At 39.7% G+C, this 27,659-nt stretch overlaps 1 protein-coding gene across 1 annotated transcript in view; it reads left to right on the forward strand.

Annotated features, from left to right (window-relative positions):
- The first annotated feature begins 17,494 nt into the window (after positions 1-17,494).
- IL16 (interleukin 16) overlaps positions 17,495-27,659 on the forward strand; it is a 31,904-nt gene continuing 21,739 nt past the window's right edge. The window contains exons 1-2 of the mRNA XM_062583579.1: positions 17,495-17,821; positions 26,656-26,792. Coding sequence (XP_062439563.1) covers positions 17,510-17,821; positions 26,656-26,792 — 449 coding nt within the window. The 5' untranslated portion in view covers positions 17,495-17,509. The remainder of the gene's footprint in view (positions 17,822-26,655; positions 26,793-27,659) is intronic.

A 27,659-nucleotide genomic window follows, 5' to 3' on the forward strand; every position in this document is an offset into this window, starting at 1 on the left:
TGCAAGTTAACCGCTCAAGAAAAAGACCTAGGCGTTACTGTGGACAGCTTAATGGAAACTTCTGCTCAGTGCACAGCAGTAGTCAAAAAAAGCAAACAAGATGATAGGCTCCGTTAAAGATAGGTTGGAGAATAATATTGGAAATAATAATAATGCCATAAAATAAATCAATAATATCTTCTCCATTTCAAAATTAGCTTATTCGTCTTTCATTATATCTGAAAAGAAACAGGAATAATCTAGAAAAGGGAATTAAAAAGAATTTAGAGACATGGATAAACTTTTATAAAGTGATTAATATGTTTTATAATATGTTTAAAAGGCGTCTGAATTCAAATCAAGTCTTTTGTCTAAACAGCTTCTTTGCTCCTCAGTTGATCCCTGTGTAAATAGGGATAGCAGGAGCCACGTACCTTCGTGCTGTCCGCAGGGACGCCCAGATGAAACGCGACACATCGGTTGCTGCCGGCCCCCTCCCGAGCACGAGGCCCGAATGCCGTTCCCGTACCGCTCCGGAGGAGGAGGGAAAGGGCTCCTTCCCCACCACCTCCTCGCTGCTCTCCCCGGCGCGGCCTGCAGCACCCGACCCGGCACCACGTCCCGGCCAGCTCGGGTCCCACCGGTGCCTACACCCAGCACCCTCCATCCACACGCCTCCCAGATCCCCAGAGCCACCCTAGCAACCAAAACGGAGCCCTTCGTCCCCTTTTGCTCTCCCCTCCATCCCATACCGCAGAAACGAACCGCCCTCCGCTGCTGCCACGGCCCCCCGGCTCCCCGTGTGGATTCACAGCCCACCTTCGCCCCTCGACAGGCGCAGGCGCTGCCCCACAACCGCCGCCCCGCTGTCCTCGCCGGCAGGAGCATCAGCACCGGGCACGTGCCCCCGCCGGAGCATCCGCGCAGCACACCACTTCCCAAGCTCTGCAGCCTGCTGGCGGAAGCGCACGGTGCTGCTGGCATTAGCAATTGCTATTCATGGTGAACTAGAAAAATTAAAATCAGAAGTCAATTTACAGCAGAGGACCCCCCTCACCACCACCCAGCTTAGGGCTGTAGCATGCTTCAGTGCATATAATGCTTATATTTGATCTTAATTAAGGCATGAGGTTTCTCTCCTAATTACCAGACATGCCAGGTTGAAAGCTGTCCTGTGGATTATGGGCAATGATATACACCAGCCTCTGCGGTTCCTAGGCTAGATGTGCTTGCTATAAATAGCTGCCAGATTTGTAAATTTTGACATTGTTTAGTCTGAGGGTAAGTGAGGAAAATGGGAAACTCATTTGCCCAGCAGTGTGAGGGTGTGGAGTGAGACAGTGTTGTTTTCTGTCGACAGTTTTTATTTTTATTACCAAACTCTTGAGAGCTTAGAGATGTCACAAGGTCCTTTTGCAATGCTGCACTGTGAAACCAGGAGGGGAAACTATGAATTGATGCAGTTTTATGTAACTTGCAAATGTATTTAGCATTTTCTGTGACAGAGTGAAGCCAGTCAGAAAATTTAACCTTTTCCTTTGTGAACTTTATTTTGTTGATCTGGAAGTTTGCTCTGTTCTAGCAGAATTGGCAATGGTGGTTTCAGAACAGGGACAGGATATGTAATTTCCCACATAGGCATAATAAATTCTAGTTACAATAAAATGAGAAGAGAGGAAAAAAAGAAAAATTAAAGTTATGCTGTGAAATAGCAATATTGCCTCTCTAACAAGGAGCATATGGAATAGTAGCTTGCACATAGGTCTGAGAGCCAGGAATAAATCAGTGCTAGTCTAGACATGCTGATTCCAGCTGTGGTCCTGAAACAAGCTGTTAGGGCTAGAATTTGATTAGGTCTAATACTCATCTAGAGAGGATAATGAATGAAAGTAGAATAGTAATGTCCCAACAGAGCTGTGCTAGAGGTGCTTACGTTATGGCTGGGACGCAGGCAGGAAAACAAGAGGTATCCATTGTATTTCCCTTTTCCTTCAAAAAATTAACTGGACCCAAGGCCAACATCAGCAGTAAACATGGTGCATTGCAAAGAACGGAGACCTGTCACATTCTCTCCAGATCAGGAAAAGGACTAGAGGAAATGTCTTTACTCAGTCGTCTTTTCCAGTTCTTATTTAGTATGGCCCTCTGTCATGATCTCCCTTATGCTTTCTCCATGGTGGCTGTAATATTTAATTAACTAATATTTATATGGATTGAGAAGATGGACAGCCCTATATATTATCTATTTAGGGTAATTACCTCACAAAAAGACAAAAGTGGTGTAATTTCAGAGAGCAGAGCACTGGCAGGGACGAGCACTCCTCCTCCCCCTGCCCTTCTCCCTCCACTCCTTTCCCCAGGAGAATGAATCCTGCTCAGAAGTGATCTGACATGAACAACATTTGCACCTCCTTTACTATTACCACTTTTATCTTCTTTTCACAGAGCAAAAGGGTCCCAAGTTCCTTTCTGTTTGATTTGTGCCATCCCCAGACAAAACTCTTCCCTTTACTACACAGGCTTTATTCACTAAAGAACAACCTCCCAAAGCCCTTGCAGACCTTATGAAAGGCGTTTTCACTCACTTGAGTTAAATGAGCACACTGTGTTTTCTTTTTTTTTCTCTCTTTTTTTTTTTTTTTTTTTTTTGAGCAAGAAGTAATAAATGAATCATTTCAACTTTGGGCATGGAGTTTAGGTGTTGTATTTGTACCATGCAACTACATAAACACAGAAAGAGCCAGTTAACCAATGAGTGGCAGGAATTAGAAGCAACGAGATGATCTAAAACATTTTAACACATTTTCCATATATTAGCCCTTCGACTAGTTGTGTTTTGCTTTCTTACAACAGCCACAAGTCAGTAAAAGTCCAAAAGGAAAGTTTGAGGTTTTACATTTCTGTTTGTGGTACAGGAAAAGGGTTACGATCTCAGTGGTTGATTCAGTGAAATAACATCTCTTTTATACACATCTGCCAAGCAAGTAGGGCGGTAGTTGGAAATACCCAATCTAAAGCATTAAAGATTTGCTGGCAAATAGCAAAGGCATTTTCTGCTGAGGAAAAAATGTTACATTGAGTAGTCACTTTGCGTGCTTAGGAGTTACAGTCAAATATCCAAACACTGTGGAGTTACAGTGCATTTATTATTTTGTCAAGTACTTAACACACTGGGAAGTGACTCTGCTGTATATTTCATGTCCACAAAGTCATGATAAGGAATTTACATAAGAAGATACTTGGCAATGGTAAGTGATGTTTTTAATATCATATTATTTGGGCATCATACTGTCAGCATTTTTTGTATGTAAATATGTATCATTTTCAAACTGTTTGTAATTGAGAAACTGAGAAGAGTAAACAGTCAAAAGGTTAACCTAGAGTGCTTACAATATAAACCTTAATGCTTTTGCTCACGCATTCAGTGTAATCAATGTCTTGTTTTTAAATGATATAGGAAATTTGAAATAATTATTGTTGTTTGATTATCAGTCTTATGACTTAAAGCAGAGATGCTGTGCATAGAAGTACCTTAATCTAGGACACTTTTGCTGTACTGGACAAGATTTCTTCTGGAAGAACATATATAAAAGCAGTGTACCAGGAACTTCTGTGAGATTGTAGCTTTCTGTAGTTTTGAAGGCCTCTCTAAACCTGTTCCAAGAGAGAAAAAAGAAACAAAAGCATAATTAAATGATTCATTACTCAAATGCATTTTTAAATCTACAAAATCTCTCTCACTGGTAATTAATCTTCATAAATAAGAGAAAGGAACTAATTTCTAAACAGAATGTAGAAGAGAGAATACTCTTTTTTTTTCCTTTTTCTAAGTCCATTTTCTTCCCAAATTGTTTCTAACTTATCTGTTCATTTCAACTCTGCTGTGTAACTGCATGCTATATTCTTTAAATATTTTATTTCCATTTAAAGAAACAATATAGAAAAATATATTTCTCCATGAGAACTGCATAGTATATCTAACCTCTGAAAACACATACACATTTCCAAACCAATTTAAAATTAAACATTAATATGATTATCCATCAGCAGCTCAGAGCACGGTTCCAAGCAAGATGTCCAAATGCACTATTTACTTGAATCTCTGTATGCGCTAGCCTATACAGGAAATCAGTAAATTGGTCCAGAATCTCAGCCTCAAAGGGAATACGTATTTGTTTAGTCATATACTATAAATAACATCTGTAGACTCGGAACCCTGCCAGCATTATTAATGCACTGTTTGCTTAATAGTGCCCTTTATTATGAGCCTCACTAGGAACTGATTCATATGCTATGAGCCTACAGAAAAAACACGCAGGCTAGTATAACGTATATCTATTAACGAGGCATTGCCCATCCTGGCTGTGCACCCTTGCTGAGGAGCTGGTGCACTCCACGCTGAGCAAACACCTCCTGCAAGGAGCCCCTGGGGAGAGGCAGTCAGCGCGGGAGAGCCTCTTGCCGCTCTCCCTGCCGACAGGACCGCCGCTGTCCCGGCAGAGGTGGGACCAGCACGCTCCCCTCCGCCCCCACCACCCCGTCCTGCAGCTGTGAACAGACGACATAAAGCTGCAGGGCTGTCAAATTGCTGAAATTTTTGCTGGGGCACTGAACCTGCAGACCACGGCCTCTCTTCATCACTTTTACAGCTCTTTGCTATAAGAGATCATCAAGGATATGATCTGCTGCTTTTACTTGCCTAGCGTTTTTATAATCTAACAGTATTATGCCCTGTTTATTACAGCATAAAATCTACTCTATAGTGTAAAATAACTTATATGCTTCTCTGCTACAATGTTTCTGGAATTAACTCATGGAACAAACTTGGCATGTGATGTATTCCGCATAACATGAGATGTGTCAATGTAGGACAGAGTTAATGACACAAGTAAATGCTTACTGTTTTCTAAGAGTTGTTAACTTTGGTCTCCACTGCATTAAAAAGGTGTCTTATAGTACTTTTCATCAGAGAAATCCCTACACTTCTGAAAAATGTGAGAGCTATCAGCTCATTTTCATTGATGAGGAATGTGATTTAGGGACAGGGAAATTAACTTAGATAAGCTCAGAGCAAGAGGTCACTATCAGAGCTGGAAGACCTCCAGTGCTCTGTCCAAAAATGGGCTAGCGGAGATTGCTGTTGCCTTATATCTGAGTGGTGTGTATCAGATGTGGCTGGCAATGCTCAGTTATATGCAAGCCATTGCCCCAAATTAACAGTGAACGTAAACTGATACCGTCAAATCCTTAACACTTTTTTCCTCTGACCATTTTTTATGAGTTGCTGCATTTGGCGTTCTTTGTTTTGTTCAAGAATAGGAAAAATGCTGTTTTAAAGCTCCTGTGCTTACATGCAACCCCCAAAAGTTTGGATATTCTTATCTCTGGAATAACTGAATCAAACCTTTCAAGATTCACTCCATGAATTAAAAGGCAAGATTTATAAGCAGCTTAAAAGCTGTTGAAGAAAAAACAAAGAAAATCAGACTGGAAATCCTGGGTTATGATGCTGGTTGCATGGTTGGCTTAGAACCTGATTTTGAACCATCACCTGGAACTAAAATTCCAGAAGAGGCTGTTTCTTTTGGGGGAAGTCTAATCTGAGATAATGGATTTAGTTACTGATTCTTCTGGAGATCTTCTCTGGATTCCTACTCAAAAAATGTGCACCCATGAGTAAAGGGCCCTTGAAAACGTGACCTCTCTGAGCACATTTCTAGTGGCAGGTATCCTGTGGCTGCCCTCAGGACCAGGACTACTGTCACCACTGACTAGGGCACATAATACTGTGTAAGCCTTAACACGCCATTTTACATACTCCCAAATATACTGGCATCTTGTTAATACCCAGACATCCTTTCCAGATGGTCTACTCACAAGACAGCCTTGTGGTCAGGATGCAGACAAACTCCAGCAAAATCCAATCTTACAGCTGCTCTTGTCTCCTCCATCAGTTGCAATATAAATACAGCATCTGTTTTCCGGGTTGTACCTTCTTCTACATGTTGTATGAATTAAGGTATCCCTTCCTTCTCCTAATGCTATGGAGCTCAGTTAATTACTGTCTGGTAGCCTTGGGCAACTGGTACTGTAAAAATAATAGTTATTTTTTCAGTGTTTGAACTGAGGTCATCACAAAAATACAAAACCTATCAAATATCAGGTCACGCAATACAGTTTTATGACACCCTTCCTTCCCTTATTAATCTTCACAAAAATGCTAGGGTCCTAGTGATCAGGGGTCCTTACTATGCCATAACAGTAATACTAAGGCTCTTGGACAAATATAGAAATAAATGCAAGTGAGTATCATAACACAGTAATGTTTAAAAACAATGGTAACTTACCAGTGGAACAAACTATCCGAGGATAGAGCAAGTTATTCAGGACTGGAGGAATAATATCTTTACATTCAGATTTGATGCTTATTTTCACAGATACACTTTATCTGGAGCAGAATTTATTGCTATCACTACAGGAATTACAGGTTAAAATTTTCCCTTTGTCAGGTGGGTCAAACTAGCTAATTGGAACCATCTCTTCTGGGTTTAAAAACTGATTCTGCGGGAAAAAAGAATACAAGGTCAGAAACCCTCAGCTAAGTCCTCCCCGTCACTAACTCGGAGCTATTCAACATTAGATACTGCTTGGAAGATGTGAGCCGATCTCAAAATGTGGGAGAAAAGCCAGCTCCCAGACGCCAAAGCTGACTCCAGCACAGTCTGTCACACCTACAGGTGGGGTGTCGCTGGGTCCCATGGAGCACCAGAGGCATTGCACTCTGCATCTTCCCTGCAAACTCTTATGTGACAGACAATACTGTTTCACCCAAGAGGAGCCTGTAAGCTAATCTCGTCTCACCTTGCTGTTAATTATAATACTAGGGAGTAACATACGTGGTAAGCATGATTAATCAGGTTAGTTTAGAAGCTATAGAAACTGTAGAAGTTAAGAGCAAGACGGCTGCCATTGGAGCTTTATCCTGTTATCTTCAACACCACAAATAAAACTCATCCATTCAATTTCATTCTGCTTGTCATAGACTTGAGATAAAGCAAGCAGCAGAAATGTGCAGGGTCTTCAAGATCCATTTAGTGCAGAGAAGAAGCAGCTGAATTAAGTAGCTTTGCCTCCACCAGCCACCTGGAATGACAGATACTCAGAAGTAGCTGCTACTAAAGCCTTGCAGCTGAAATGACAACTGCTCCTATAAATGCAGTCAATTTAGCTTATTCAGGCATAGATATGTAAGAGAAAGATATTGCATAATTCCCCACCAAACATTGGCTTAGAAAAACCAAAAAACTCAGCATCTGAGATGGAATCATGCATGCTACCAGTGAGATGCTAAAGGCTAACATGTCACTGACTCTAGTGAGATTGAGATCAGGCCTTACAAAGTGGTGTCTGAGACTCTAAAATATGGAACCAGTTCTACCACTAGTACTCAGATGGACTAAATATATTAATCTTTTCAGTATTTGCATGCATTCTTATCAGTCTGTTTAAGGAGTAAAAGACTATGCGGTACAAAGAAATATGATAGAATCCAACCTTGAACTCACATTAAAATGTAAAACCAATAATTCTAAATGCCTCTCTTATACTAAAGCCATTTAAAAATACAGAAAAGATTTTCCTGTGATTTTCATATACAGGGTAAGTTAATTTTTCTTTTGCTCTTTATTTTTTCCCTGATAAATCATAGTTTTGGCAATTGATAATTCCCCTTTCATTCAATCTAAAGGGCCCCTTATTTCAGCCTACAGTTCAGGGGAATATAAATCAAGAGGAATGCAAAGTCAGATGAAAAAGGAACATTATGTGACTGGAAATGTAGAATAAAGAGGTAAAGTCATTACTTTTTAAAATATTGGTTTAAAATCAGAATGACACTATATAGGAGAGCTCACATGATTTTTTTTTTTACTACTCTGGTGCTGCAGTAAGTTATAAACTTTATACTGGACAATGGCTTTGAAAAATTAATAGACCTTGCCTCCAGTACCCAGATACTTAGCAACTTCATAGTTCAGACAAATATTCTCTAGTGTTTTTCTAAGCCCAGCATAATTACTTACACATGGTCTACAGACAGAGTACAAAAATATTAAAATAATAAACAATCAGAAATACTTTGTTAAAAGAGCATCATGCTTGCTGTAGTTCACATATCGTACCATGGCTACACACAGCAATGCTCTTCACGCTGCCAGTGCTGTATTTTTTCAATCACACCAGCTCCTCACGCAATATTTCTGCAGATCACTTATGCTACTTTTTTGCACCCCAAATATTGTATGTATATAATAACAACAAGCAATGACACCGGAACAAGTTCAGTAATCATGCAGAGTGTGAGTGCACATTATGCAACACAAACAACATATTTAGGAAAACAAGTTTTAGGAACTTGTCTTCATAGGAAGACAACTCACTGAGAAACAGTCTAGACTGTCTAGACAGCTGCAGAGCTAGATACCATTATAAAAGAGTCAGGTGAAAAATGTTCACAAAAGGAAGTGGATTTTTGAAAGAGGACCTGAAGAGAGGATCCAAGCATACAAAAAGAAGCATAAAGCTGAGAGACGGGAAGAGGCAGAAGAAAAGTTCAAAATAGGTGAGGAATAGAGGGTGATACCAATAGAGCGATCAATGTATAGAGATCAATGACAAAAGGACTCTACAAAGACTTGAAGATCAGGATATTTTTCTTAGTACAATAACTGAAAAAAAAATTAGAGGCAGCAAATTTAAAACAATTACAAGCAAGTACATTTTCATGTAACACATGAAACTCGTTGCCTCTGGATACTCTTGCAATCAAAACTTAATGGGAGACAGAAAAGGATAAATTATAGTTAAATTATACAGGATTCATTTCATCTTTAGAAGAAAAAAACATGCCTTCACGCTTCCTTCCAGAAGCTAGGTACTAAGTGATGACAGAAATCAGAAAGAGATTTACCTAATTTGACATAATGCAATACTTATCCCTTATGGGCAGCTTGCAGCTTCTGCTAAAAACAAGACTATCCAATCATAATGTAAAAAGCCTCAGCAATTTTGGAATACACACAAAACTTCAGAGCGCCAGCCCACCCTAACCAAGAAGGTGCTGGGAGGAAACTCTTCCTGAAAGTAAGCTCTCTCTCAATTGCTTTTTTGCAAGGTAATTCTTTTGAAGCAATAGCTTCTGGACACTGCTAGAGAAGGACACTGCACTGTGTTTATAAGTGTGCCAGTTCCTATGTTGCTATGTTTGGATGGATGGAAGGGCAGAGTGGAAGCTGCAAAACCCAAGGCACAGATGACTAATCCAGTCCTGGCTTAGCAGCAATGAGGGGATGACTGTCTTCTGCAACATAACTTGTTGTCTGGAATATGGGAACATGTGAAAATTGTCACTGTGTTTAAGGCACAAACACGTCATTGGTTTGCTTTAAGGACAGGACAAAAACGAGAACATCTCTCTCCATTATGAATACATGGAGTATTTGGAGTTGGGTGGAGATTGGAAGTGGGACTAAGATCCACCATTAGATTTGCTTCGCCCAGTACTAATGTATTTAAGTTTGCATGCTCCTTTTCAGGGAAAGGTTTTCACTAGTAGCAACATGCAAAACATTTAGTACTGAATTAGTCTGTATATTTGTGCTCCACAATCTATCTTTGGATTTGGAAAATAATTTGGGAGAATGATGGATCATTTCCTTTATCTACTATGGCTCCATATATGTCCTGCTTTTAGTCAGGTAAAAGAGAACAATTGTTATAAAAAATTAGTCCAGTGACTGCTCTATGTTTATTCCCCATCTCCAATAGAGACTAACTCCACATGTCAGAAAAAAGTGTCCATTAAGGGGTAACTATGACCCCATCCCAGGACAGACGTACCACCCTACCTGTGAGCAGTAGAGTTTGACTTTTATTCTGAAGCAAGAGCTGCTACCCTTTAAACATGTTATTCCCTTTAACTGCAGATACTGATTTCATCTACTCACCTCTTGGGGCGAAATTTGTGTGCCACTGAAACCAAAGGCAAAATAGCTAACTTCAGAGGGCTCGTGATTTCTACTCTCTTCTTGTTATACACATCAGTTATGCTGTAGATTGAATTTCCTTTTATTTGCTTGAACTCATTTGTTTCTGCTACATTCTTCTGTTCCTGTTCCTTTCATCAAAAGACAGTAAGGGAACTCAGCTGATTTTCCTTATATTGCCTATTAATTCATAAAACTCTCTCAAGGCAGCTCTTTTCTGTAAAATAGAGTCCACACCATTTCAATCTTTTCATACAGAATTCCAGCCTCTGATCAGTGATCAGTGCCCCTTCTGGTATGATGTCTTTGAGCTAAGTAATGAAAACTGACCACAAGATCCAGTATCAAAGCATACCACTACTACAACACAGCAGGCACAGCAAAGTTTCTCTCTCCCTCTCCTTTTTCCGTATGTTTTTTCTGTTCACCACTGGGCACTGACAATTACTGTACAGAGAAGACGAAAAAAACTGCAAAAGGTTAGAGTGAAACATCATGAAAAACAGTCCCTCCTTGTGATATTTGTGTTTCTGCTGCTAGCCTTGGCAGAAGTCTAGATTCTACATGAACAAAACTCCCAAAGGCTTAAGGACTGCAGAATTCAGCCCATAGTCAAGAAGTGCAATAACATGTGACAATAGGAAGAAATTAAAATAATAATAATAAAAAAAAGCTTTCCAATGCTTCTGAGCTTCCAACTCAATCAGTTTGGATCAAAACTCTGGGACTGTTAAGATTTTGTGTGAGTGAATTCTCTATTGCTAACCAAAAGCATGTGTATGTATGTTACTGTGCAAGACAGTTAAGCAGTAAACAGTATGTGACTTTGTTTTCTCATTGATATTTCATTTTACAGTACTAGCACTGTAAAATCCCAATTTACATATCAGGCCACTGTCCTCTCTTTTCAAATACACTGATAAATTGTTTCAAAAAACACAAAATCAGCTCCGAGATTCTCCTTCTTTCCAGGAAAGCTACTTGATGTCCAGTGTTCACTACTCAGTGCCAAAACATGGTTCATCTACAAAATTAGAATTTAAAATAGTATTTTAATGTCCCATCTTTACTATCATTCAGTGATCTAGGTTAAAACTAGGTCCTTTATATTAGATGTCCTTTGGCTACCTGATATCCGGAAAAGTTATTGGTTGAGAAAGCAATACTGAATTCTCTTCTTTTTCTAAACACTTAAAACATAAATTAGCCACAATTATATTATCAGGGACAGAGGATTTCAGTGCTACTGTAGATGATGTACTGTGCAGAGCAAGCTTTGCTTTTTGTCCCAGTAAGACCCTCTCACGGGGCAGATGTTTGTCTTCACAGGGCAGATTTTATCTAGAGGCCACAGGAGACCAATAAACATGAGACCATGCCAGCATTTTAAACCCATTTTATACCTTCTTTCTCTCTCTCGTGAGTTTAGTGACAGACCAGTAAAATGAGTATCTTAGAGCCACCGAACACATAGAGGGTAGCAGGTGTCTAAGCCTAGGGTCTCTCTTGTTGACCATTTCCAAGACCAGACGGGACCAGGTGTAAAATTCACATTTCTATTTACATTTTCCAGAAAAAGTATACGATTTATAGGTTGCGACAAAACTCCGAATAGGCCTCCCTATTTCAATAAACCAATATTAATTGTTTCAGAGACAATAATTTTTGCTTGGGACTTTTTTTTTTTTTTAATTTACAAACTCCTTATGTATCTTGTGCCTACCTTACACTTAAAGCAGTCACGGAAATTCACTGAGAGAAACTAGGTTTCTGAAGTAAGATTGTGACTTGCCAGTGTGTGAGCAGAACTCAGGACTGACAGCCGAGGAAAGAGCAGCTCTGTGTTAGATGAAAACCAGCTGATCGTGCTTAGGGACGTGGCAGAAAGGTGGCTGACTGCTCCCACCAGCACTGGTCAATGCAGCTAACCAGTGCTGGTTGGGAGAGGTTGCCACAATAGCAGACTGTGAACCCTTTACCCTGCAGAAAAAGAAAGACTTAACAGAGGGAACTGAGAATCCAAAGCATAGTTCCCATTACCTGGGATGCACCACAGAAAGTGTAACAACTTACCAGGTCTTTGATCATTTTGGATCACTAAGTTATAATCCAGTCCATAAGGAGGTGAGTGTAAAGCATTAGTAGGCTGAAGAGATCATGCCATTTCAAGGGCTTGGCATTCAAATGTGGCTGCTATTATTTTTTGCTCCCGGAACAGAAGTAGCCTATGAAAGTCTTATTAGCTTAACACTTAAAATATCTGCTGAAAATTACGAGGAACATGCTGGCCGCCTCGGCTTCCAGCAGGAAATCCTGCACTTGATTAGCACGGATTTTCCTCCCCCTCACAGCAAGCCTAACATCCCTGCACCCCACCAATCCTAGGACCAGAGAGTGATGGGTAAAAACAAATGACACAAACTCCTTAAACGGTCTTGTCTTCCTTGGGTAGCTAGAAGCTTGCTGGAAACAGTTTCCCCAATACTGCATCCCACTGCTTTTGTTTATCTATCCTTGCTGACATTTTCTTCAATTAGGAAACAATAGCTCTGTTCCAATGTACTGAGCAGAATTACTGAAACTGAGTCACGTGGTATCATGAGGGTGTGTTTTCAATTATTCACTCTGTCTTTTTTTGCCAGGCCTATGAAGAGGAACAGCCTTCTGCAGAAGTCAGGTTTGTCTGCCTCGCTGTTGTAAGTTCCTCCTTTTGAATCTTTATTTTACAATAGGTATAGGATTTTTTTTTTTTAACAGTAAATCCAACTCTTCAAAAGTGCCTTGCTCTATTAGAAAACTTCCAGATCGCTAGTTCTTCTTATTGCCTGGGAATCCTAGACATCTGCACTAGTTCAGTGTAATTGTATTCCTCAGTAATGAATATGGCAAAGATCACAAGATCTAGATTAAAATGGGATGCAAGATATCATGCTGTTAGCACTTAGTAATATAAAGCTTGTCTTGTTCTTGCTAGTAAAGAACAGATCTAACTCTCCTACTGCCTGTTTAACAGCAGAGTATTACCATTCAATCTGGGAGCTACACCAAATTATTTACATCTTGTAAATGCTCAGTTTAACAACCAACCAAAAATCTGAACCAAATGAGCACAGCTCAAATTATGTATTTTGTTTGCAGAAGACAGTTTGAGTTAGAGCTTTTTAAACTTAAAGTTGAAAAAATAAAGCTTGGAGGAAAAAAAAAGAAAATGAGAAAGAACATTTGGTTTGCATTACAAACCACAGACAACTTCCATCAGGCGCACTGGAGGTATAGGAATGGCAAGAGAAAATGACAAGCAGTGAGTGCTCTGAAGAGAAAGATGAATGGCTTGGAGAATTGACTTTGAAGTAATTGTCCATGCCCACAATACCTTGAATTAAATTTTGTGGAAGATGGCAACGAATCATAAAACTTCTCTGGCACTTGTGATGCTGTTTTCTTTGTAAACTGACATTTCAGGATATTTGTATTGGGAAACTTATAGACTGTGATTTTGGTCTCTCCTGTATTTCTGTCACTTAAGCATCCCTGAATCAGAAGCTCTGGAAAGGATGCAGCCTTAGTTAAGACTTGGGCTGTGATATAATACTTAGAGCAAGTATTTAACTGGAAGTTAGCAGGTCTACTGGGTTTATTTTCAGCTCAGCAACTGGCTTGGTTTGAGATACTAAGTCAGTCATTCAGGATTAAATTTGGTCTTTGAGAGGTGGTTGAGCTCTGGGGGGATGGAGGGAAGGGGAAAGGAGCTGATGTGACAGGGCAGAAAATGTATTCTCTCTGCATAAGGCAGAATTCCTCAGGAGGCATTGCAAGGAGGGTGGGATGGTAGAGTACACTTAACTGTGTTTTCTTCACTGTTTCAACAGGTGCTTCTATGTAGTCCCTGCATCCCAGATGCTTAACATTAGTTAGAGAGGCATCTTTCGGAGCATTTAGTACTAATGGTAATGTTCCCTCTCAAGCTTAGCAGCTTCAGGTAGACTGAGATGAAGGACATCTCTGTCCTTCATTCTAGCATACCAGTCTCCAGAGGGACATATATCAGTGATTAAACTACCTAGTCTTCTGCTTACCCATGTGCTTAATGGCTCTATTTAATTCTCTTTCTTAGGGGACATAAGAGTGCAGTTAATTTTTGTACAACACTGAAATCCTTGAATGAAAAGTGCTTTTTCTTCTAACTCCTCCCCCTCCCCCCCATAGGTAAAGTTGTTTAGGTCTGCATGTACATTTTGGACTCATTTCTGACATTGTAATTGCTAGTATCTAACTGGGATTACCAGAAACACAGAAGAAGCAATAGTCTCCATGCAGACTTTCAAATGATGCACATTGCACAGACCTGTGGCAAGTTAGCTCTGCTGCTTTCTATCAAGATGCTGGGGGGAGGTATTTTCATAAGTTAATCCAACATGTCAGCAAGGTGTGAAGTTCTCCTCGTCCTATCCATCATATTGCTTTTTCAAGAGCATTCTGTTTTAATAGGACAGATTTCGTTTTTCCCTTCCTCTAAAATACCTTCACATACATGAAAAGCAACCTCAAGCTTTAGAAGATTAACTTCTTAATACACTGGGACTCTAACAGGGATTTCCCTACTCAAAATCCATAATTAGGTGGATGCATAATAAAATATTCTAAATTTTTGGGCTAGCCAAAACACTTTAAATGGTCAATTTTAGCAAAATACAAACAAAAAAAAAAAAAAAAAAAAAACAAAAAAAACCCAGACCTTGAAAGTCCCTATATATTTGTAGGATAAGTGTCAGTCAGCTTTTAACTAATACAAAGTAATCAACAGAAAAGCATAAGACAAATTGCAAACTTGTGACGCTAAATTTCATCAATAACAATTCCTTATTTCAGAATTATGTCTCAAAATTATTATTATAATGTGATACGTAGCACTTTTCATCTCTGTACCTCAAAATAACTTACAGAGCAGAAGTTCTGAAAAGTAGCTTCTCTCAATTGCACAGAAAGAGATGAATGCTTGTGAAATAAGACTCAAAGTGAACGACAAAGTCTATGTGGCAAAGCTGAGCTCAATGTCATCCCTTTCCCCCAATCTCTCTGGCCTCTGTATCCTTACGCATAGGTTTAGACGTCCTTTCATTCAGTGTGCACTGTGTCACATAAAGGGAGCGTGGCTGGTGGCTGTACTGCCGGGCACTCCTCCATCGACACTGGGGCTGCATTTGCCCATGGTGAAAAATCCTGTTGCTTTTCGTAAGAGGCTAATCTGAAAAAACAAAAAAAAACAAAAAAAAACAAAACAACAAAAAAAAAAAAATGGGACCTAGAACATGCTGTGTACTAAAAAGAATGGAGGAGAAAATGCTAGTTCAATTTAACCCTTTGCTCATGCCAGGGAGCTAGCGGGAGTGCACAGTGCACTGGGAGCCTGGTGAGATTAGTTCCAGTATTCCCAGCCAGGAGGGTTAGACTCTCCCACAACAGAGAGCAGACACTCCTGAAGACACACAGGACAGGGACAGCACACCCACCAGTTCTGTTGAATTTGACATGTTCTCCCAAAACTTTCAAACTTTAACGTTGCCATGGAGTAGTGTTCTGCTGGGAAACCCAAGGAGCTCCAGTGCTCAGGACGTGAGTTGTGGGAAGCATTGGGGATTTTGTTCAAGAAGAGAGACATTAAGAAGAAGGGCGATATTGGGACTGGTATGACAGAAGATAAGTTATCTTTGAACTTTTACAGGAGTATCACTTACCAAAAACACCAGAAAGGACTGCATAAATTAACATACTTCTCCCTGGCAGATAAAGGGACCTATTTGCTCCACCTGAAAAAGCTACATGCAAAATCTCTGTTTTACAAATCCAGACAAACTCAGATGCATGCTTAACTGTGCACTTCTCAAGGAATGTCACAAAGTTCTTTCAGAAAGGTACTCACTGAAAATTATTTATAATCTGTTGCTGTTTTTCTTCAAAGTTTGGTTGGTCTCCATGGTTATTTGTATAAGGGGGAAAAAAGAGAAAAATATAATCTTGAGAATTTATTCTATGATGGATCTGGCTTGGTTAGAACTCACAGGCCTGTGTTTCTTTGCTGTGACTGTGAGGAGACCTTAAAAAATCTGCCTTCTACCATTTTTATATCAGCAGTGATATTTTATGTAGAAAGTGAATATATACCTAACTAATTCTATATAGAGAAACAGAAAAAAAAATCTAGTTTATAGCATTAAGGGGAAAAAAAGATACTATGTGCTATATACTTAAAGAATCTCTTTTCAAATTACATAGGTTTCCAATTTTTATAACACCTACAGCCTTCTGTGATTTATGCAAATCCTTCAGTTTCAACAGACATTGCTTCTAGAATGACAGCATATATTATTAATTAAATATTATCCTATGTTAAGAGAATACAAAAGCTTCGATAATGAAAATGATAATCAAAACTAAGTGAGAAAGTCAAAACAATTCATTTAGACTCCCTCGTGTTGATTTGTTCTCCAGGACTGACACATACCTAACAAAATATTTCTATAAAACTACTTGTTCTAAAAGCAAGTAGAAACATTTTTAACAAAACTCCCCTTTGTTATTTTAACATACTCATTACTTTACTCATTTTACAAAAGCTCTAACTTTTGCCTTTTTTTTTGTACAGCCTGTCTTCCATTTTCTCTTAATTTGATATGCTGAACCACACACTGAAACAAACCATTTCTTTAATGGACTACTTTTTTGATTGATGTATGGAGCTGTATTCTTTTATAGACTTCGATTCCTAATCAGATATTCACATCTAAAGTGCTTCAATGGATCTCTCTGTTGCTGTTAAATGCACAGTCTTAAGTGAGTTCTGGTTTGCAAAGGTACGAGTTTTATAGCAGCCTGACATTCTTTACTCTCTCATGGCTAAGATCTACTTTTGCTAAACCACTTACAAATCAGATGTGCCAGGCAGAGAACTTAACCCTGACAATTTGATTAATCTTGTTTGAATTATAGCGGTTTCATGAATCAAACTTCTGAGGAACCTCCTCTTTCCAAATAACATTAGGAGGATAGAATAATGCTTTTAAGTATCTTCCTTTTCAATTTGGGATTTCAACATGCAAATTCAGCAGAAGCCAAAAGGAAGTGACACAATGGAAGCATCAAAAACATTTATTAAAAGCACTCCATCGTGCTTGGGGAGCAGGGTAAAAGAATGAAAAGGTGAAGGAGAATTTAGTAGAGCACTGCACAGAAACAGAATTAGCAAGTCATGAGATACCACGTGGCTGTTAGCAGACTGAAAGGCTCTGTTGATTCGATTTATTCATTAGGGCTTTTCAGTAGTGTAGGTTATTAAGTGGGAGAAAGTGGGGTATATTACAACTCACTTTTTATATTTCCTTTCCTGGAGAATATTTAGCTTCAGAGAAGCAGAGAAAGTTATTGAAAGTATCATGCCACATAAATGGGAGAACGATAGGAAAAAGAGCAGCATCACTAGCTCTCTGAAGATGGATCGCAAGAGCAACGCTGGGAACAGGAAGTCAAGAAAGTTTCGCTCTATTTCAAGATCACTTATACTTTGCAATGCCAAAAACAGTGACGATGGGTCAAGTCCAGATGAGAAATGCCCTGAATCTTTTGAGATTTCTACCAACTGGGGTCAAGAGGATTTTGACTGCTGTTCTAGAACACAACTACCATACACATCAGAAACAGAAGACAGCCCACCTGATCCTCCACATGTAATCACCAGCATGGTCCAGTCCAAGGCTGTGGCAAATGAAAACTCCAACAACATGAGGAGAAAGTTATTTGTCAAGGTAGGCAACTTGGTGTAGTTTATTGTTATGTTTCCCATTATAGAAGGTCCTGAATGGATTAATTCATATTTCTCAGGAGCACGGGATTCTACTTTTTTTTTTTTTTTTTGTCAGAGCTTATGAGCTTGCAATGTTCCTGCTCCGTACAAACAGCATGAAAATGTATTAGCCTCCCTGCTATGCACTTGCAGTCTACTGATTGATGCTCCACTGAAATCAGTGACTCCTAGGCCACTCTTGGTGCATTCAGACTAGCACAGCTGGTGCTTTCTACCTGCACTATAGCTATTTATCTCAAAATATAAAGCTGTCACTATAGTACCAGGCATTTATAAGCAGTAATACTGTGAGATCTCACAAGCTATGCAAGAATGAATTGTGTTAATACTATGAAAGAGAGGAGATTCAGCAGACAGAAGCTCTTTCTCTCTAATTCAGGAAGGAGATGGTGGTAGCTCTATACCACTAGAGATGTCAATGTCTCTTGAGAGGTGAGAGCAAAACTCTAACAGCCTCAATATTACAACATTATTTTTTAATCAAGAAATAAGTATTTTTACTGTAAAGCTCTGACCATTTTCCAGTGTGAGCAATGTATTCTAGATGTCTTTAGAAAATTCCTTCTCAGTGAGATACCGTAATTCTTCACTTTCTATCTGTTGTTGTGATGTGTGTGAGCTTCACCCCCAATCGGACCTCACTGCAGGTGTGACATGACTGTTAACACTGTGTCCTCCTGGCACACAGACCGTGTCTGTAACCAATAAAATAGTTCCTAGAGGAAAGACTTGAAATAAACACATGGTTATTACTTACCAGAGCAAACAGTGGCTTGTGTGAAGGACTCCTTCACATAAAACAGAATACATAAGAAAAATATCTTTTACATATCTTTGATAGAAATTGCCTAAAACTAGATCTTGACACCTAAAGACTCCACAGCAAAGTGGTACTGAAAATCTGAATCTCCCCTTACTCGTTCAGTTTCTTGGTAATGACCACAGCATGCAGCACAAAATTGTAAAGACTGCAGCAGGACAGCGTTCTGAATGTGAGACATTTCAGCCCCTGCCAAAGCCATAACACAAGGACAGAAACGGGCCAACTTTCTCTTGCATTTTGACAGAAAACATAAACACCTGAAACAGACCCAAGACCCAAAATACACTGGTCATCTGGAAAACCACACTGCCTCCTCCCCTCTGGAAACTGTCCTCATGCATTCTGCTGATTTCTTTGTGAGAGTGAAGAAGAGGCTGGCCTCTGTGGAGTTGAAGTGCCTCCTTAGATGACTGTCAGCTGCCACAGTCTACTTGCTTGCATACCTCCAAAATATGCTGAGTTCCAATAACGGTTGTGATCCAAATCCATACAAAACTCTTCAGTATCTTACTGCAGAAAGGAAGTTTAGATCATTTGTGCTTTAATAGTTGGCAGATAGCTCAAAGAGGCATCTAGGGAACAGGGTATGTCTCATAACTAATGCCAGTGTGCAGACTAATGCAACTGTGGAAGGTATAAATCCTCTCCTCAGGCTGAAGTGTCAGTGCCACAGAACAGGATGGGTTAGGAGCCTGGATGGATGGTGACATAAATCAGCAACCCAGGCCCTTACAGCAGCGCTTGGTTTGCTTATTGGCACTGTAGACCCAGGGCACATTAAATTTCTTCTCCAGAGCTCTGATAACAATACGAACCCCTTCTGATACTATCTGCTAATTTTCCATACCTTTCAGAAGCATGTATCAGTGATTCTAAAAGGTTTTATCTCAGCTAAGTAGGATAAATGTTGCTAAAAGCTACATCAGCCTTACCTTGTACCACTGTTGCTGAGCTTTGCCGTACATTATGAAAGGACTGATCACTGTCTTCCATATGACACAAGCCTGCCATACCAACCTTCCTGTGTACCATGCATTTTAGAGAGCTTAAGCTCAAAACTTCTCTCTTTGAGAAAGAAATCAACGAGCATTCTCTAAGCCCCACTGTACCTCTTCATCTCTATGTGCCGCTTTGAAAATCCATGATGTGCGACTCAGAGCTGAAAAGCCCCTATCTTTGTTCAAGAAAATTGATTCAATTTTCTTCCATGGTTTCACTGAGGATATTCTGCTATTCTGCCTTCCAGCTCCTGTAACCCTAAAAATGACTCTAAAGGTGATAACAGCATTCACAGAACTGAACAACTTCATTTTTGCTGAAATACTAGAAGGGAAGAAAAACATTTAAGAGTTTCACATAATTTAATGCTCATTGTACATCTCTGCTCTAAAGTTAAGGGGAAATCCGGAACATCAGTCTTCCAAATACTAGTTTGTCTCTTCCGTACAAACATGTAGGTATCTCTCTGAGCTGCACTGTCAACGATGCAGAAGTCACCACTGCACAAACCATGAACAAATCACACAATGTTTCATGACTCCTGCAAACGTATTAAAAGCACATTTTCCCAATTCCAAAACCTTTAGGATCCCAAAGAATAATCCTAGGCCCATTACTAGTCTAACAGTCTGAGAAACTAGGTGCTTCTTAGAACAGAGAGATAAGAGTCAAGAGAAGATTTTTTGAAGACAGGACATCTATGCATCATAACAGCAATTCCTTTCACTTCATTTGAGAATTAGAGACTCTTCACCAGAAACTGTTACTATAGCCACTGAGGGAAACATTATGGCACAAGCACAACCCATACTAAACCCCAGAGAATCCCCACAGAAACATTCCATTCCCATTGCCCTAACTGCAGCAAAAACTTTGAGCTGGAACTCAGATCTTATTAGACACCAGAGAATTTTGTAGGGCTGAAATCCATACGAAACCAGATTTGGTTCCTCTTTTCACCAAACTGTGCATGAGTTTTGGTGCCAGTTAGACCTTCACTGATTGGGTTGGGACTGCAAAGTGATGTAGCTGTTTCCCCTGTCTTCTGACCTGCAGTACAGTACTGGCACATATGAGGGGACTGCAACCTTATATTTGGCTAAATTTGACTCTCTTAAGGAATATTACCAAAGTTAGCTTCCTTGATGCACAGAAACCTAACTTGCACCAATGTGCATGTTCTTGTTTGTAACCAAAGCACCCATAGCCAATGGTTGCTATACTACCAAAGTGGGCTGAGAATGGACAATATTTAGTTGTGAGGCTGCCTACCACATTTACTGTGATGATTTACAGCTTTATTAGGAGACAACAAGTCATGTGGACAGTACTGGATACTCGAGTTCAGTTCACAATCATATGTTCTGGAGAACTTCTTTTCTGACTATTGTAAAAAATTTGACAAGAGAAACTGCTCAGTAGCACTTCCAGGATTCAAACCCAGGAACTGTGTATTGTGTTATGGTCTCAGGATGGGTCATTTGCTCTTCTAAAAAATAAAAACATTTTGATGTAAAATCAAAGGCAAAGTCTTCAGAAAAGGTTCTGAAATTCTTTTTAAGAGACTGATTTAAACCTTTTGTCTTTCAAGAAGGAATGTACAATGTACTATCGGAGCCCAAGACTTTGCAAATTGTGATCATGATTTTCTGAATTCCTATTAGCTAGCAACACTCAGAGATCTTTGTAGTTAGTTGGACATGTGTTTTAAAGAACTGCTGAATCAGTGAAGAATAAAGAAAGAAGAAAGAAAAAAAGAAATTGCAGTATATGATAGCTGGTGTACCTGCTGCACCAACACAACAAACTGTGTGGAAAATGGCTTTGCCTGCTCATGTCACTAGGAAGTCTCAGGCTACACCAATTGTAGGGAGAGAGAACAGGGCTAGAAAATATCAACTCACATTCTTCAGAGAACAGCTTTCTCTTCTGGGGTTGAGTGCTGCTTCCGGGAGTACTCCATTATGGTCTGTGGTTTCTCACTGCACCACCGATAACCCTGGAAAGCATAGATAATTACCTTCCAGAGGGGCTGGCAGACAGGGTGAAAAACCATCTAGAATCAATTGTAACAGGGAAGGGCTGTCTTTTTATACAAACATTGGATCCAAATGGATCTAACTGCATGGCTCCACTCAGTTTTAGAAACATCTCTATCATCACTTCCCTTGGCATCTGACCGCCTGTCTCAAGCAGGAAAAAAGCAAAAGGTCATTCTCTCCCTTGGCCATCACCAGAATGTATTTTTGTTAACTTGGCTTCATGCAAGAGCCTGTTATCTGGCCCTTTGGTACGAGGACAAGTGTTATGGCAACAGACTGTAATGTCTCAAACACGAGCCTATGGGTAGGATAGAAAAACAAAGCCAGAGGAAAGACTGCATTTATTTAGGCATTTACGTGTTTGCCTCTCCTCTTCTATTTGTTCTCTCTCTCTGCACTCCCTGCCTCCTTGCTTCTGTGACATCAGGGTCACGTTACTCTCTGAACAAGTTGGGAAAGAGGGTATATTATATAAAGACAGCGTGTGCTGCAAAAATGTGGGCTGGGGCAAAGGTTCCCAGAAAAACATACCAAAGCCCCGATGATGGGTAAAAAGGTCTCTCTGTAACATCTGTTGTGCTGAGCTGTCTATGTAGAGTAGAATCTGAATCCCAGGCCCTGCTTCTTGCATCATCCAAAGGCTCTCTGGCTTCTACCGTTTTATTAATTGCAAAGAGAATTTGCTGCTGGGAAAACGATAAATTGTATCTACTAAAAATATTTTGAAAGGACCAAGGAATCAGCTGGGGCACATCGGAATCAGCAGAGTCATATCAATTTGTGCCAGAGGGACTCTAGCCCTCTCTTTCTTACAACTAATGCAGAAAAAAGTACTTCTTGAAAAAAATCCCAAAAGGCTGTACCTCTCTGAATCTTGGAAATCTGAACCATTTCAAAGTCAGGAGGCTAGAAAAGCCAGAAGTTTAAATTCACTATTGTACTGTTGTTAGATATTTTTTTTTTTTGCCTTTTTTAAAACAACAGTCAATCAGTTTATTGTCATACGCTTAGTTAACTGAGTCAAAGACCTTACTTGAACTAGCCTTGTATAACACTTTACCTCATTTCAGACAATCTAACTACTGTGTCTTATGTTAAGAGTGCATAAAAGGTTTTTAGTTTTCCACAGATGCCATGGTTACCCTTATTTCAAAACAACATCTGGAACGAGATGTTTTCAGACGGGACTCTCGGCTAGAAAGGTCTAAATATCTGCAATAGCAGATAGAAAAACATCCTCAGAAGCTCTACATTTAGTGTGAAAAAAGGGGTGAGGGTGTGGAGCTGGTCTGAACTTGGAGATTACTTTTCCAGAATGAAACACATGAAAAATTAATTTACTCTCACCTGTAACACAAATGCATTCGAGAGGGCTCTTGAGCTCCACCTTTGATTTTAATCTTTCAGCGAAGCAGATCCAGTTTAAATACAAATTTTGTTCATAATGCACTCCCACAGACTTTTTTCATTTTACCTTCAGGTTGATGGGTATAATGCAAATACAAGCTTCCCCAGTCTTGAAGTATTGGGTTGCAAAGCCTCTTAACAGCTAAGGTATTTTATTTGCTGGCAACCAATATGCATTTAAACATATGTTCCAATAATGAGTAGGTAAGTTTGACCTGGAATCCACCTGCCCACACACAAAACCTGCCAACCTTATTTTAACAAATTTTCTGCATTTGCTAAGTTCAAGGCTATAAATCATCTTGCAAAATCAGTAGGATACGTTAAAAGGGAGGAAGATGCAAAGCAAATAATGTCTCTACTTTTGGAACCATTAGCAATATTCCTATGTATAAAATAATAAGTAAGACAGGAAATAAAAGACGTTAAAGAAAAATCCCAATGTAATGAGCTACTGGCACATAAATTGGTCAAATGTTTATTTTTCTAAAGAACAGCTTTTATTAATTTTCTATCATGTTGCAATAACTTGGATGTGAATACAGTGATCTATATCCAGGACTCAAAAAGTACAGATGCTGACAACATACAGATATTTACTACATGTCTCTCCAGCCCAATAATTTTTTTTCTTTTAAAAAGTAATTTGCATAAATGAGTTTCAAAAGTGACTGACAGATACAGCTTATCTGAAATGTAGCCCAGCTTAGTAAGATGACTACAGATTTAAACAAAATTTGTGTTTGTTCTCAAGATTTTTCTGTAACATACAATGGATTTAACTTCTACCTTCCTTCTGACTAAATAAATGCATGCAACTGATGGCTGTTAGAAGGAATATTTGAGTCTTATCCATGTCCTTTCACATGTATGTTCCAATACAACCTGGAATTTCCAGCCTGGCAGGAGTCCCATTGTACAAAACACAACATCTCCCCTAAAGAACATGCATGACACACTGTTCCTGCAAGGGAAAATCTCACAGCCAAACCCACTGCACCTCTGCGACCTCCTGTGAAACTGATGAGAGCCAAATAACCGTGGGACAATTAATAATTAAGACTTTTATAAACACTATGAATGGAGAATCTGCACATTGTGAACAAACTCTTAGAAGGGTGTGAGCATGACAGTGGTCTTCACTGAGATGACCTGGAGACAGTCTGTAAAGGCCCACTGATGAGTTAAAAAAGAAAACAAAACAAAACAAAATGAAGTGCGGTGAACAACTATGTTAAGGGGAGTGTGTGTGCGTGGGTGTGTATACACAGCTGATCAGCATCTGTAAGAGCTTATCTATATATTTCTTATATGTAGAAAGCAGTACAGAAAACTAAAGACTCTAAGGAGAGCAGCTAGCAAGTCCAGGCGTGAATTCTGAATACAAAACGTATTGAAAATTGCCACTATTCCTCTTTGGACCACGGCGCTACCCCCACTTTTTCTTGTTTACCCCAATTCATAATCAGCTGAAGTCCAGAAATACTTTGACAACTGGCAGAATAGTTTCCTACTTTTAATATCTATCTTGCATCTTTCATGTTTTGGAATAAGTATACTAAGCTTTTGAAAACCTTGTGAATTTAATGTGTTTCATGTATGCATATCTGGCCCTTAATTTCTTAATGATGAATAAAACACAGGACCAATGCAAATGAACAGGAAAGGTAGCTCACATTTTTTGCTACCCAAGATCTGAAATTTTAAGATATCAGAATTCTCATCTTTATTTTGATACCATGCTGAAGACTATAAAGCACTACCATCAGGTAAAAAAAAGAACATAACGTAATCCTGATTTCAAGTATGCGTATCTCTCAAGATACTTACCTTGGGTGAAAAGTAAATACGGAAGTTCCAAAACTAATGCTGGAGTTCAAACAGACAGGTTTAAAATGGAATTCTGTCCATACTCACACACTTACCTGTTACTCACTAGAAGTGGTTTTCACAAACAAAAGAGGATTCATAAAATTGAGATGCTCCTCATCAATGGCAGACAATCTGGAATGCAAGCAAACCCACAAAGATAACAAGTCGGCAATGTAAGTACAGCCTCTGTCCATTACCTATTGAATTCATCCTGCAGTGAGACTCAACCTTAAATACTTCTTTCAGTCACAGCCTTAGATTTACTCAGGCAGGTCTCAGAATGGGAGCCAGGACTCAAGGGTCATCCAGAAAAAAAAAATATTGACATTGCTGTAAATACTAAATTTGTCTTTGCTGTCAGTCAGGTATGACGTGATTCTTATTGATTTGTGGTGAAAGGTCATAACGGCTCTAACCCTCAGGACTGGATGAACTCCACTTAGGGCAGAAGTGGAAACGTAATCATGGTGAAGAAGGTAGTTACCCAACTTTCCCTGTGCTGTCAGAGGATAACAGATCACTGGATATAGTCCATGTCTGATTGGGGGACCCTGGAGCTGTACCAACACTTGATTGCTGGCTACACCTTGTCAATCAAAGAGTATCCCTGACACAGAGCTGTCCTAATGTATGAGAGGTCCCTTAGTCCCTCTCCTTCAGAAATCCATACCTCAATCATATACATCTCTTGGAAGTGAGCCTGGGTCCAGAATTGATGGAGGTCTTGACAGCATATTGTGCTCATTAGCCCTGGTCCCTTCTCTTAAGCATGGAGATACTGTTGAGGATGCGTGGGGGGAATATTAAGCTGGGAGCAGGATGAGCAGATACTCAGACATAGAGAACAAATGAAATAGAAATTGTGTGCTAGCTTTCCGTCTCTCTTTGTCTATTTAGAATTTTGTAGCGCTCAAGTACTTGTGCTCCAGGGACATATTGCCTAGACACGTGTTGTCCTTTGTGCACTTACTCAATCCATCCTTTGCTTTACTTACTCATATGACTTAAGACTATTTATCTTTCTCTATGGCCATTTGTTAATGATTCATAACTATGTTATAAATGTGCTTATAATTAGCCCTCTAAATGCAACAAAATACTACAGCATCCTCAACCAGTTTGAAACGGACAAAGACTCTTCCACAATTTCAGTGATCTTTGCTTCCCTGGCTCCCCACTTAACAAGTCAGCAGCTGGGGGTGGAGCTTTTAGTGCTTTGCATACACTTATTTTTCCATTCAGATCTCTTGCATTTTCTAAAGTACTTCCTTTTTTGGTGTACGTTTTGTTTTTTCTCCCATTTTTTGGCACAGGCAAAATTTATCCAATTACTATGAAAAGCCTATTATTTGTTCTTTTCCCCCTTTGCAAAGGCATACACTGTTCTAATACTTCCCTCTCGTAGTCAGAAGCCTCTGAAGTCCTCAGACAAACAACTTTTTTAAAACACTGACTCTATAATACAACTATTCTTTCACAGCTGCACAGCATCTAGGACCTATTTGTATTCTACTCGGAGAGAACCTGGTTCTAAGAATTTTTTCCGCATTTCTTAAAAAGGCTTAAGATAACTGTAAGTTTTGCATCTTTCGTACATTTTCTTTCACGCAATCTTTCTTCTTTCTCAATCAGGACAGCTGCATATGCAGGCTGTGTACAGCCACAGGAAACAGCAATTCAGGTATCAAGCTCTCCAGAAGTCCAAACTGTACGTCTCTTCGGAAGGGGTTCACAGGCAGCCAGGTGACTGCTGGAGGCACAGCAAACAGGTATAGTACATGTTGGGATAGTACGCTTATTGGTCAGCCATTTCTCTGCATGGATTTTGCATGATCAACTTTGTAATGAGCTATACTTTGAAGCTCAGTTTCAGAGAAGGGCAGTAATGGTTGGGGAATGTTTTTTACAATGCTTCCAGTTGGAGAAAGAAATTCTAGGGAAAAAAAAAATGTGACCATATAGGGATCTAATACTTCTCTATTACAATGAGAAATAGCATTTGCAAGAATGGCAGCTTGTATATAACATCCAGCTCTCCAACGGTCTCTTCCTACTTGCTCTATTAAAGGGCAGTGTAGGATACCATCAGCCTAGCAAGGCCAATGGAAAGCAATGTGAGCCAGAGTTCCTGAAAGGGAGTAATGCATATAGTCTCTGCTCAACTCACAAGCGCAAAATAGTGACGGCAGGCAACTTTTACCTGGCTTGGGCTGGACTTAAGTTCATACTCAACGTCTTTGAGCATCTGCCTACATACAAGCTGACCATCACAAGTTTCCAGACAAGGGAATGCAGGCACAAAGAGGGAATGGCTCACACCTGAGCCATTTAGCTCCCAGTGACTGAAGGTGAAATGAGAGCCCAGATAACAGAGGCGGAGTAGCCAGAACCTAGGAATGCTTACAAGTAACAGCACTCAGGGTCAGGATAGCACAACCAGCCACATCATGGTATCCTGGGTGCCTGGAGCGGGGCTACTGCCATACAACAGGAACAGTACCTACCTCAGTGTTATTCTGAGCTACACATCAAGCCTCAGCTTTACCTGTGGCTGCAGTAATGTGTGGAAAGGCAGACGTTGATCTGCAGGATTGAGCAGAAGAAAGCAGAAACAGGAAGAAGTTCAGCCAGGTGGT

Source organism: Rhea pennata, chromosome 10, assembly GCF_028389875.1.
Source record: "Rhea pennata isolate bPtePen1 chromosome 10, bPtePen1.pri, whole genome shotgun sequence".
In the NCBI taxonomy this organism is placed as follows: domain Eukaryota; kingdom Metazoa; phylum Chordata; class Aves; order Rheiformes; family Rheidae; genus Rhea; species Rhea pennata.